At 43.5% G+C, this 13664-nt stretch overlaps 1 protein-coding gene across 6 annotated transcripts in view; it reads left to right on the forward strand.

The window, feature by feature from the left end:
• Window positions 1–13293, forward strand: part of LOC143290289 (intraflagellar transport protein 56-like) — a 35853-nt gene extending 22560 nt beyond the window's left edge. For 2 of the 6 annotated variants that reach the window (XR_013056360.1, XR_013056361.1), the window contains exons 15-18: window positions 952–1058; window positions 4187–4320; window positions 6080–6245; window positions 11089–13293. Coding sequence is in view for 4 of the 6 variants with exons in the window: in XM_076599642.1 (XP_076455757.1) it covers window positions 952–1058; window positions 4187–4320; window positions 5194–5232; window positions 11089–11203 (395 nt within the window). In the remaining 2 variants the exon portion in view is untranslated. Of the gene's footprint in view, window positions 1–951; window positions 1059–4186; window positions 4321–5193; window positions 5233–6079; window positions 6246–11088 lie in introns of all 6 variants that reach the window. The other 4 variants (XM_076599642.1, XM_076599649.1, XM_076599657.1 and 1 more) reach the window with 2 other exon arrangements.
• The last annotated feature ends 371 nt before the right edge of the window (window positions 13294–13664 follow it).

The following is a 13664-nucleotide window of genomic DNA, read 5'->3' on the forward strand; positions in this document are numbered from 1 at the left end:
TGTGTGTGTGTGTTTGTGTGTGTGTGCATGTGCATGCGTGCCGTATTTTGACCTGATGGTGTATGCACTTAGTATATACACATCATATTTCATATATTTTATATTTGGTGTTGGTTTTACTTTGAATAGTTGAAAAAAAACTGAGAAGATTGCTGATTTCAACAACTTGAAAAATATGTTGTAAGTAGGTAGATTAGAATACAGTATAACCCTCAGTTTGGCAACATTTATAAAAATGCCTTGTCACTGTATTGTTATCATTATTGTGTTATGGACATATATATGATAGTCGGTCGTGTCCGACTATGACCATCAGAACAGCAGAGGAGGCAACTGCTGTTCCGACTATTTGGGCTAGAATTTGATTATAGTGGAGAGTGTCTTGCCCAAGTTACATCCCCACTCTCTCGGCCAAGAGGGTTTTAGGACAGTCGGCGTTGGGATGGTTCCCAAAGGCCAACTATCCCACAAGACTGCAGCACCAAGAGCCAGTGCAATTTTGCCTCCTAGTTATGGACATAGGTTGCTTTTGTTGTGCAGTTTTGTTGTTGTTGAATTTTGATTTGTGTTTGTTGTGTTTTTCTCACCCTCACCCAGCTTTCCTTTTGGCCTGTCTTTTTGCCCTTTCTTGCTTCGTTTTCTTGTACCGCTATTTTTGCCTTTTATTTATAGTTTTTGCCTTGTTGTTTTCTAATTCTCTAACTTTTCTTTTTCTCTTTTATCATTATGTCATGTGTGTATTGTAGTTTTAGGGTGGAACATGGCTATTTTGTTGAACTGGTCTTTTCGATGTCTTTTTAGTTGACCTTTTACCGTCATATTGTGTTCTGTTCTGCTGGCTTTCAGAATTGACAGCTATTTGAGCCGTGAAATGGCTGGCCCCTTTGTGGGTCAGCTTGGCTGTTAGCAGTTTGATTTGATTTGAAGGGTGTTTGATTGTATGTACTCCAGACATAATGAACCGGAAGGCTCGCTTGGCGTGGGAGCTGTACCTGAAGATGGAGACGTCTGGGGAGTCCTTCAGTCTTCTGCAGCTCATTGCCAATGACTGTTACAAGGTACCGCACTCTCTCCTTCTCTTTCTTTCTCTCTCTGTCTCTGTACTGCACTCTCTCCTTCTCCTTCTTTCTCTCTCTGTCTCTGTACTGCACTCTCTCCTTCTCTTTCTTTCTCTCTCTGTCTCTGTCTCTGTACTGCACTCTCTCCTTCTCCTTCTTTCTCTCTCTGTCTCTGTACTGCACTCTCTCCTTCTCTTTCTTTCTCTCTCTGTCTCTGTACTGCACTCTCTCCTTCTCTTTCTTTCTCTGTCTCTGTACTGCACTCTCTCCTTCTCTTTCTTTCTCTCTCTGTCTCTGTACTGCACTCTCTCCTTCTCTTTCTTTCTCTCTCTGTCTCTGTACTGCACTCTCTCCTTCTCCTTTTTTGTCTCTCTGTCTCTGTCTCTGTACTGCACTCTCTCCTTCTCTTTCTTTCTCTCTCTGTCTCTGTCTCTGTACTGCACTCTCTCCTTCTCTTTCTTTCTCTCTCTGTCTCTGTACTGCACTCTCTCCTTCTCCTTCTTTCTCTCTCTGTCCCTGTACTGCACTCTCTCCTCATTCTTTCTCTCTCTGTCTCTGTACTGCACTCTCTCCTTCTCCTTCTTTCTCTCTCTGTCTCTGTACTGCACTCTCTCCTTCTCCTTCTTTCTCTCTCTGTCTCTGTACTGCACTCTCTCCTTCTCCTTCTTTCTCTCTCTGTCTCTGTACTGCACTCTCTCCTTCTCTTTCTTTCTCTCTCTGTCCCTGTACTGCACTCTCTCCTTCTCATTCTTTCTCTCTCTGTCTCTGTCTCTTGGACTCTATCTCTCGCTGTGTCTGACTGTCTGTCTGTCTCTTCCTGTTGCTTATTCATCTGAAAAAACAACAACAACAAAAGATGAACAACAGCAAAAAAACAAAAAAACAAACAAAAAAACCCCAAAACAAAAAAAACAAACTGAGCTCTGGTCATGGGTTGAAAAAACCCACCTCTGACAGTGCTCGGTCCTGAGTCCTTTTAGTTGTCAGTCCCAGAAACATATCACTTCACTGTGGTGGCTTGTTGCTGTAGGTTTTTTTTTTTTTTTTTTTTTTTTTTTTTTTCTGCCCCATCATCTGCACTGTTTCAGTGGCATTACTCCCACACCGCTCATTTAGATTCCCCCATACACAGCCACACCCGGGTTCGTCCGTCGCAGTTCCAGCGTCGGCAGTTCACAGGGAACCATCAATGTTAGGTCGCCAGGAGGCCACACACCAGAGGAGACCCTGCACTGCTGCTGAGTCACTTCGGTGGTGTTCAGTGGTGCCTGTTCTGATTCAACGTACTTAGGACACCACCTACTAAGCCCCTTACTAACGACAATAATGGCTTAGTCGCGGAGCCAGACTGAGTGAGCGTCCCTCCCGGAGTGGAGACCGCCACCACGTCCCTCAAACAACAACCCCCCATGAATCTGCCGACACTGGCGACATTGACAGGACTCACCCCAAGCACGGAAGTGGAGGGGCATCGAAACTGAGGTCATCATGAGAGCAGGGCATGAAAGGCCACAGACTTTGAGACTATTTTTGTTTTTTTATATTGATGACGATGAAGGAGCAGGAGGATGACGATGATGATGACGATGATGCTATGGAGGTCCATTTTGGTTTGGGACTGCGTGACAAGGCTGTGCTCTACGCTTCCTGTCATAATGATATCCCGGCGTTAACCAGGCCCGAGAGATACAGACACTTGCAGTGCTGGTCAGGTAATTAGAGCAACACACCCAAAGACGCATCCTTGAAGTGGATGACACTCGACTGCGTGGTCCCAGTCTCCCCATTTAAGCCCACAGCACACTCAACTCTGGGTAGGAGCCGGCCACGGGCCGAAAAACCAACCTCCGCTGGGATTCGAACCCGCGTCCTCCCAGCCGTCAGTCCGCGACGCTAACCACTTCACCACGGTGGCTGGTTGTTGCTGTAGGTTTTTGTGTGTGTTTTTTTTATTGTTTTTTTTTTTGCCTTGTCTGGAAAAATTCATGACTGCATCTTAGACGAACTATGTGTTTTTATGCTTGTATTGATGTTTTATGTATATGTGATTAATGTGAGGTTTTTTTTGAGGTTTTAATATGTTCAGTGCCTGTTGTGATTTGTTCCCTGCGTTTGTTTCTTCTTGGTATTGTTGTCAGTGCATGAACATGAATGTGTGTGGAAATGTGTGCTCATTTATGCACATATGTTAAGCCCTGTTTCCAGTGGCATAACTGTGTGTTAGCACTTGTGTGCCAATCTTAAGTGTGCATGTGTGTGTGTGTGTGTGTGTGTGTGTGTGTGTGTGTGTGTTTTGTACGTGAAAAATAACAGAAAAACAAACATGCAGCCATGAACATGTACTCACGTACAAACAGGTATACATGTTTAGACATGTTTATGTACCAGGTAAGTTTCTGCTCAAGAGGAAAAACACATTATGCTTTACAGTAACCTATTCCAGAATCATCCTTTAAGGAGAAGGGCAACAACAATCAGCAACAGCAGTAAGAGAAAAAGAATGATGGTGATAATTATACTGATAATGACAATAACAATAATGAAAACAAGAGAGGAAAAGGCCTTCAAGACTCACTTGTGATAAATGAAGTCCCCTAGTATTAGTTACAGAGTAATTTCCCTTTTTTACTATCTGCACCAAAACGTTTGCAAAATAAATAAAAAATCCATGCTTAGCAAAAGAAGTTCCTGTTTGAACAAAAAATGATAATAATGACTACTCTTGTTGTTGTGTCAGAATAAGAGGTCAAAGTGCCAAGTTTAGAGCATACAAAAAATATAAATATAACAGTAAATGCAGTTTGCATATAATTAGGCTTCTTTTTAAAAAAAATTTTTTTGTGCCCATCCCAGAGGTGCAATATTGTTTTAAACAAGATGACTGGAAAGAACTGAATTTTTCCTATTTTTATGCCAGATTTGGTGTCAACTGACAAAGTATTTGCAGAGAAAATGTCAATGTTAAAGTTTACCACGGACACACAGACACACGGACACACACACACACACACACACACACAGCCGAACACCTGTTTACACAAGTGAGTCAATAAGGTAAAAGTGCTAGCCCCCTTGACTAGCGTTTCAAGGCCTGAAAAGTCACCTTCTGTGAACTCTCTCTCTCTCAGATGGGTCAGTTCTACTACGCGGCCAAGGCCTTTGATGTGTTGGAGAGGTTGGATCCGAACCCCGAGTACTGGGAGGGGAAGCGTGGAGCGTGTGTTGGTGTCTTCCAGTTGATCATTGCCGGTCACGAACAGAGGTAAGGGGTCTATGGATTTTTTAAAAAGTTTTTAAATGTTTTATTTCTTATAAATTTTCAATAAGGAAAATGACTACTTCAGTGGTGCTGGGTCGCTTTCTTATTTATTTGTTTCTTTTCTGAAGCTGTCATTTTATATTATTCTGAAGGATCTTGTCCTTTTTTTTTTTTGTAGGTGAACTGTGTGTGTGTGTGTGTGTGTGTGTGTGTGCATGTTGTTATCATCCCTTCTGTTTTATTTTTAACATGTTGTGTGTGTGTGTGTTTGGTCTAACATTAATGTCACTGTAAGGTAGGAGTAACGGGTGTACTTTTGTAAATGATTTTTTTTATGTCTTTAGCTATTTGTTTTATCAGTTGATCTTTCTTACATCGGCATATAGGCTCCATAGCTGATGTCACTGTAAAAGTATTAGCCAGCAGGCAGATGAATTATGTATATTGTAGACTTTTGACCCCTCCACCCCCAACCCCAACCCCCACAAAAGTGTTCATCTATTGCTTTGTATATTTGTTCTCGACAAATATTTGTATGTATCGTTTACATTATCATAAAAGCCGGTTCCTACAATGTAAGACGTTAGGGTGAAGATCTGATTTATTTTCATAAGAAGGACAAAACGTAAGTCAGGGTGTCATGAACCAGTCATGTATTGATATGAAAGTGATACACCTAGCCAGCTGCACTGTTGCACTGTTCCGTTTATTCTTCCCACCTGTGTAGGAGACATGTGACCGATCAGTCAGAACCGACAAGAAAGGGGAGGCTAAGTCCTTGATAAAGATGACCCCCCCCCTACCCCTCCACACACACACCCCCCTCAAACTGTTGTTCAGACATGAGTGACTGACACAGCCTTTTGTTACCGACAGGAGAACGCTTGGTTTGCTGAAGGAGAAGACAACTACAGAGTAATCAAGTTGTGCTTTTCTTGTTGACCCCTTTAGAATCTCCCAACCTTTCCTTTTCATTTGACAAGCGTTCTTTCAACATGTAAATCTCGCCATAGATGAAAAAAAAAAAAAAAAAGAGGGAAAAAAAGCTGATTCGTCGTATGATCTTTCTCGAACAGTGCCTTAAGTTGATGTATTCCTTGCTAAATCAGTTGTTGTGCATGGGTTTGAAGACTAACTCTTTTTCTTTCTTTGTGCACCATAACATAGATTTTGTGGATAATTTCTGATCATTTTACCACAATCATCTCTGTAAATTATATCGTGCATAGATTTTTTTTTTTTTTTTTACATTTCTCGATTATATTCATTGCTTTCAGCAAATCTAAACTGTACTTTTCATGCGCTTGTTCACACTAAACAGGTCTTAGTTTGCTGTCTGAGCCAAAGGGATTTCTGTGAATGTAGTTCCCTTGTCCGTGTGTTAGATGTGTGAGTAGACAAAGTGTGTAACATTGTGTGTGTGTGTGTGTGTGTGTGTGTGTGTGTGTGTGTGTGTGTACTGACTGTGAGTTTGGTTGTGCCGTTGTGGCTGGCTGTCTTTGTTTTTGATTTCAACTGACAGCTGTTTTTTTCCTTCCTTGATTCCTCGCCTTGCCTTCCTGTGTGTCTCTTGTTTCTTTAGCGTCGTGGTTTTCTCTTTGATTGTGTGTTTCATTGCATGACAAAGCCTAGGTGTCATTTCAGTATTCCTATGTCAGGTTTTTTGGGGGGTTAAATTTTGTTGTTTATTTATAGAAATGATATTGGTTGTGGTGTGTGTGCTGGATGCATGTCCTTGACCTATATAACTTGCTGCACGCAGGGAGAACCTTCGCGAGGTCCTTCAGCTCCTCCGTAACACGAGCAACCCACAGGTCGAGTTCATGACTCGCACCATGAAAAAGTGGGCCCGCGACAACAAAGTTGCTGTGTAGTGTGTCGAGTTTGAGCAAAAAGAAAGCGGCCTGTCGCTGCACACACTTGGTTAGGTAAAACGCCTGCCTGCCTCTTTTTTTTTTTTTTTTTTTTTTTTTTTGTGGTGTGTGGGTAGGAGACGTGGTGAGTGTTGTGCCTTCTTTACACCCCCCCGCGCCCCCTCTGCCACCCCCCGCCTTCCCACTCCCTTCACCCTCCCCACTCCCCGACCCCCCCTACCCTGCCCCTTCCTCCCCACAAGCTCTGTGGCTGTGGGGCACTGACTGTGCTTATCGATGGGGGTGTATGGTGGTCACCGTTGAAAACCGTGTGTTTGCAGGGACATTGGCGAAATGCTGGGTATTTTGTTTTTGTGTTTGTTTGGTTTGGTTTAGTTAGGTTCATTGGGAAAGAAAAAAAAAATGCGTACTGTTATGTAATCCAATTTAGTGCCCAGAGAAACCTGTAATACTAACAAGGAGTGTTGATTGTAAACCTTCCTTATGAATAACAAGCATTGTTAGGGTGCATTTTCCTTTGTAATTTGAAATGACAAATATAGCAGTTTATTACACATACTGTAATGTAAAACACATGAAAGTGCAGTAACAAAACATGCCATAAACAAGCCCAAAGAACATTGACCATAATTACTGCCTCCCATCCCCCGGTTTACCCACATCATTACTACACACACTGAATTGCATGTATGTAAAAGGAGAAAAATACTCAAGCATAAAACGGGATACACAGTAAAGCAAGAGCTGGACATATCTGATTAATATGGTATTCACGCTCACTGTGCACACACACACACATGCAATCCAGTGTGTGGAGAATTTGGTTTACATGATATTCACAAGCACACATAACCACATATACGCATGCACAAAGGCACGCACACTCACACACACACGCGCGTGCACACACACACATACACACATACACACACATGCACACACACGCACACACACATGCATATGCCATTATACTCAGCAACCAGCAGAGACTACTAACTGCAATTCACAGTTGTTGTGAGTAGTGCTGAATAATGTTTACTTTTTTACCTGTAGTAGTGCTTGTACAGCTTTCAAACAGTTCCTGGAGACAATGAACCACTTTTTCTTCATAACATCAGTAGTGCAGTAAAGGCCTCAGTTGATCAGTACATGCCATAGTGCTACTTCCATTTAGTAATCATATTTTGATGATATGATTTTGTGTTGGTAACATTTCTTCTGTTTCATTTGAATATGACAACCCTGCCAAAGAAACCAAATGGTTTTTTTTTCTCTATTGTGTGGATCGTCAGTTAACATATTAAGGGCAGGTCAGGGATTGATTAATTTTGAGCAGTCTATAATTACCAAGATTACATGATGCCTTTGATTGTTGAGACAAGCAAAACGTGTTTGCCAAAAGAATGTAATCACACATACATGCGCGATCGCACACACACACACACGCATGCACGCACGCACACACACAAACACACAGACATACATACACACACACATGTATATTATCAAATTAAAAACTAACATTGTTTTCATGCTGTTTCAAGCTCATGGTATATAGCAGAAGTGTCAAAAAGGAAAACACAACAACAACAGAACTTTGCTGCTGTCCCCTACCCTCTGTCCTAAAAGTACCCTTGTGTATCAATAAAAAAAAGAAGAAGAAGAAAAAAAAAAAAAAACAACAAAAAACTAAGGCAGAAATACATTTGGATTCCAACCTGTCAGGATGCTTTCCACAATTCCAACATGCATCCACCCTCCCCCTCAGCTAGGTACCCCCCCCCCCTCCCAATTCCTTCTTACTCTCCCTGCTCCAGCCCCCCCTCCCCACTCCCTCACCTCATACCTCCCCCCGCAGCCCCCCCACACACTCTCCCTCACCTCATACCTCCCCCCGCACGCCCCCCCACACTCTCCCTCACCTCACACCTCCCCCCCCCACTCCCTCACTTCACACCACCCCTATATCTTCCCACTCTCCCTGCTCCAGCTCCCCACTCCCTCACACCTCCCCCTCCCTTCCCACTCTCCCTGCTCCAGCTCCCCCCCCCGCCCCCCACTCCCTCACACCTCCCCCTCTCTTCCCACTCTCCATGCTCCAGCTCCCCCCCTCCCCCCACTCCCTCACACCTCCCCCTCCCTTCCCACTCTCCCTGCTCCAGCTCCCCCCCTCCCCCCACTCCCTCACCTCACACCTCCCCCTCCCTTCCCACTCTCCATGCTCCAGCCCCCCCACTCCCTCACACCTCCCCCTCCCTTCCCACTCTCCATGCTCCAGCCCCCCCACTCCCTCACACCTCCCCCTCCCTTCCCACTCTCCATGCTCCAGCCCCCCCCCACCCCCCCCACTCCCTCACCTCACACCTCCCCCATCCCTCACACAACTCCCTTCCCACCCTCCATCATCACCACCCCCTCCCCCTCTTATCCCCTCCTTTGTCACTGGATGGCATGGGTTTCAGAAACTTAGCTGGCCGGATGTATGATCTAGATTGTGAAGATTCGGTGTATCGCTTTGCTCAAGGGTGAGCAGTGCCTGGCGCCTTTGTGGCTACGCATGTTGCCATGTTTCTGTTGCCTTTGTTTTCCTGACCCAGTTATCTGCACGGAGCTTGAGGTTTGAATGTCTTGATACACAGGGTTTCTTCTGGACATGGGCAGAGCGTGATGATCATGATGAACGTTCAGTAATTTGTCAGTGATTTCACTTGATTGAGAGAGAAATCGGTTCCACCCCCCAGGAAAAGAAGAGAATTGCTCACACGATAGTTATGAACAGAGCCAGAGATTCGAATCAACGAAGGGGGAACTTGTCTCCCCTCAGAACTGATGAGACTCTGCCTGTTTGGGGCTTGAACTTTGTTTTTGGTAAGGACCGTTCCCACATATGTATGCATTAAAGACAGGCAGCAACGGGAACTTAGTTAGCTTGTACAGTGTTTCTGGCTGTGGCCAACACTGTGTCAGTTTGAAGGAAAAGAAATAATTCCACTTCAGTTCATTTTCTGCATCAGTTTGACCAGGAAGCCTGTGAAGGCTGTAATCTCACCGTGGTTCAATGGGTTTTTTTTTTTTTTTTTTCAGCAATTCACACACACTTGTCATTTTTTAAGTTGACAAGTACAGTGTGCATGTGTATCCATGTGCACCTATTTACATGCAGAATTACACACCAGTGTGTATTTGAATTATAAATATTTATCACATAAGGAAAGATAAATGACCGGAAGCATTGAGGTAAAAGTTCGGATTGTAATATGCCCCCTCCCCCCCCCCCCTCAGACTCCCCCCCCCCCCCCCCCCCCTCTGCACATGGATATGAAGCTCTGTGTTACATGATAAAAGAGAATTGTTTCACAGTGCTCAGCAAATGCCTGGTATGGTGTTTTCGTTGTGTTTCACTGCAGCATGGATATGTATGTGTTTCTCCACTGGTGTTGTGGGGGGAATGGGTCTGTGGCTATGTGCACGTTTCTCTCTCTCTGTGACTCTCCTTGGAACCTCCAAGCTTTGGAACATGGTGGCAGGTGGGGTGTGTGTGTGTGTGTGAAGGGGGGAGGGGGAGTTCACTTGACTGCTTTGTCAGGTTTCTGTTGTGATTGGCTGCATGTGTATGGCTGATGCCACGTTTATTGCATTTTGACAGGAATGGTTGGATGGTTGTGCAGCACTGTTTCTGGGTGTTCTGTTTCTGTTTCTTTTGGTCTGTGATGGTTTGTTTTTGTTTGCTTTTCTTACTTTATGTCAGTCTTTCTCTCTCTTTCTCTCTCTGTGATTCAAGATCTGTCTTGTGTGTATGACATGTGATGGATTTGATGAGGATACCTTATGACCTGTGGAAGTGACGATGTGAGGAGAATGGGATGCAGTGGTGACATTATTATGATGGCATCTTTTGAATTATCTACTTTCATGATTTGAAATCTTCTTTTCGTTTAATTCTTAAAGAATTATGTATGTATATTGGTTTTCATTTCAAAGTAAATTAACGTTTGTTTTTGAATTGTTCCTCTTTTTGGTGCTTGTGTACTTGAACATGGTAGTGTTTGTGTTGCAAAGATCTGTATGGATTAATTGTTCTTAAAGCTGCAAAATAGTGTTAGTTTTATAGTCTTCATTTCCCAGCTAGATCAGTGAATGACACTCACCTGATGAAATGACCTGACAGATGGACCTATATTTTTAGTCGATAGCTCTTTTTTTAAAACATGAGAAGAAAAATCCCTGCACCATGAAAGTGTGAATGAGTGTGCCTCTGGTGACAATGCATTGTGTTTACTGTGGTTTGAGGGAAACCCCGTGTGATGTGATTATCATGCAACGTCTGCTTGGCAAAATGATGAACAGAATGAAGCTGTATATTTCTGGTTGACATTTCTGTTTTTGAAAACAAGACGTTGATCATGTGCACCATAGCGCTGTGTACGATAGTGACCATGGTGACTGTGTGCTGTGTGTGTGCTGTGGTTTGAGGAGGAAAGGAGGGAGGTGGCAGAATGGTTACAGTGCTCAGCTGCCAACACAGAGAGTCCGCAAGGGTCTGTGTTCAAATCCTCCTCTCGCCCTTTCTCCCAAAGTTTGACTGGAAAATCAAACTGAGCGTCTCGTCATTCAGACGAGACGTTAAACCGATGTCACGTGTGCAGCACACACTTGGCGCACTGAAAAAGAACCCATGGCAATGAGAGTGTTGTCCTCTGGCAAAATTCAGAAGAAGAAATCCATTCTGATAGGTACACAGATCCATATGCAGGCTCTCAAGGCCTGACGAAGCGCGTTGGGTTATGCTGCTGGTCAGTTGTCTGCCTGGCAGATGTGGTGTCGTGTATATTGATTTGTCCGAATGCAGTGACGCCTACTTGAGAAAGTGAAAGTGAAAGTGAAACTGTGGTTTCAGGGAGACCCTGCGTGACGTGATCAACATGTTGAGGAACACCAGCAACCCCCAGGTGGAGTACATCATCCGCACCATGAAGAAGTGGGCCAAAGACAACCTGGTGCCTGTGCCCTAAGAGCCTCCCCCCCTGGCAGAACTCCCTCCCTCCACCTGTCACTGTCATCATCATCCCTGACCTCCACTCCTCCCCACACAGCCCTCAGTCCTCTCCTGTCTTTGAGGATCCTACCCTCCCCCACCCCACCCCACACTCCTGCTGTCTCCTTCACCCCTCTCCAAGCTTTCGCTGGACTCTACCAGCCTGTCATCACCATCCTCCTCCCCCCCCATCCCCTTTTATGTCTTTCAGGATCCTACCCCCCCCCCCTGCACCCCACCCCCTGTCCCCCGCCCCTCCCCTGCTGTCCACAGATGTCTATCCATCAGCATTCGTCGTGCTCAGCGTGTCATCCACTTGGATTGGTTCCGCAGTGGTGGTCGGTGCAGCTGTATGCGTTACGATTCTCTCTCCTCTCCTCTCTTTGTTAATCTTTGTCTAATGAATGTGTTTGAGATGCATGAACACACATGCGTTAGACGTAAAGTTTCTTAGTTTGGGAAAGGGACCAAAGAGCATATTTTACTCCCTGTAAGAAGAATATTCATCCCGGAATACCCATCCATCCGCACATTTTCAGCGCCAGACTTGGCGCACAAGGGGGGGAATGTTTGTGACTGTACCAGAGCTAGGTGTGGATCATTTCATCTAGGTTTGGATCATTTCATCTTTACTTGTTGCAAAGCAAGTTATTTAATAATTGACTTGTATGAACGTGTTTGTTACTTATGTCATGCTTTGAATGTTATCCCCTGTTTTTACTGAATGGAGGAAGACATGAGTTTTTTGCAAGCAAGATGTCTGTGAGGAAAGAGTGAAGAATTCAGTGGTGCGAGTTTTTGTCTTATGCATGAATGTTTACATTTTTGTTTTAAATTATCGGTGAGAGGTTACATATCATTATATTGTGAATGTCTGTGATATGATTTTTGTTTTGTTTTATAGTAAGATGAATCCGTCCAAGCGGTGCAGTGGTTTGGCAATGTGTGCCGCTTTCATATCAAACATTCCATGCTGCATGCTTTGATGAAATTGATTACTTTGATTTTTTTTTTTTTTTTTTTTTTTTTTTTTAGGTGGAAGGGAGATTGGGTGTGATACTGTGGTGGGATGTCAGTTCTGTCAGGCTGGTTAAAGTGTCTCATATCAGTTCTTCACCAAGAATTTTTCAAAAATCAGTTTGATGAGAATACACTTGCAAACTTTTGAGTCACTCCCTCTATTGAAACAGGTCAAAACCTTCGTGACTTGAAGTTATCTTGTAACAGAGCAAAAACTGCTGCCGTTTTGGTGAGAAAGAATGGTTGAAATATCAGTGCTACCACCATGATGTGTCAGTGCCAGAAAGAGTCATTCTTCTGAGAAAAAGATATTCTTGAATAGCAGGACTCCACCAACAGGTGTCCTGATCTTCTTGGCATTCACATGTACTGTGAAAAATGCCTGAGACTGGTTTTCCAGAAGTCGCAAGGGGGCCAAGTACCACTGTCTTCAGACCTATGTGTTGTGATCAGTGACTGTGAAGTATTCTTTCTATGCTGATACAGACCTGTTTACATTTGTACAATTATTGATGACAAGGTAGTGAAGGTGTGTGTGTTCAGTATAGTCCTTACCAGTAAGACTGTGGCACAGAATGAGTCAGGATCAGTGCAAGCTGGTGTGAAACAGATGTAAGAATACTGTCAGGAAGTTTTGTGTTGTGTTCAAACATGATAAAACCGACAGAATTATTACTGTTTTCAGCAAATATCTCCTTGTTTCACAAACTGATGTTTCACAATTTGTCAGGGGTTATGGCCCTTGCATGTGTGGTCAGCAGGACTAAAATATAGAGATTGTCAGGGATTCAGAAATTGTGTATTTGTTTTGTATTTGAAAAAAAACAAACAATTCTTAGACTTGATGTTCTTTTGAACCTGTAGCCATATCCCAGAAGCCAGGCTTTGGGTTGATGCAGTGCAGATCTGATTGCCAGACAGCTGTGTTGGTCATATGTTGCAGGTTTGACAGATGTTCTTCTCAGTTTTCTTGAACATGTATAGATATTTGTCTTTTTGTGATGGAATAAAAGGTTTGCAGGAAAGAAACAATTTGGAGGATTTTGTCCTTTATTTTTTGTGTGTGGTGTTTTATTTCCTTTGGTTATTTGGAATGTAAGCATGGTAGTTACTGTGTAGATGTCTTGTTTAATGTTGTTCTTCAGTGGAAAAGGAATTCAGAATGGAGTCGTGATTTTACCCCTCAGTATCTAGCATTGTTTTTCTTTCATGCTCACACACATTCTCACAGTCACACAACACAGCTTATACAGACAAGATAAAAAACGTTTCTCAGTTGGTGAATCATACACAGTTTTTTATTGAAACGATATATGATGACCACTACATTGTATAAGTCTACATACTTATGTGAAATGGAAAATGAAAGAAACCATACTGAACCAAAACAGACAGACCTGGAAGTTGGTGCAAGCCAT

This window comes from Babylonia areolata, chromosome 1 (assembly GCF_041734735.1).
Source record: "Babylonia areolata isolate BAREFJ2019XMU chromosome 1, ASM4173473v1, whole genome shotgun sequence".
Lineage (NCBI taxonomy): Eukaryota > Metazoa > Mollusca > Gastropoda > Neogastropoda > Buccinidae > Babylonia > Babylonia areolata.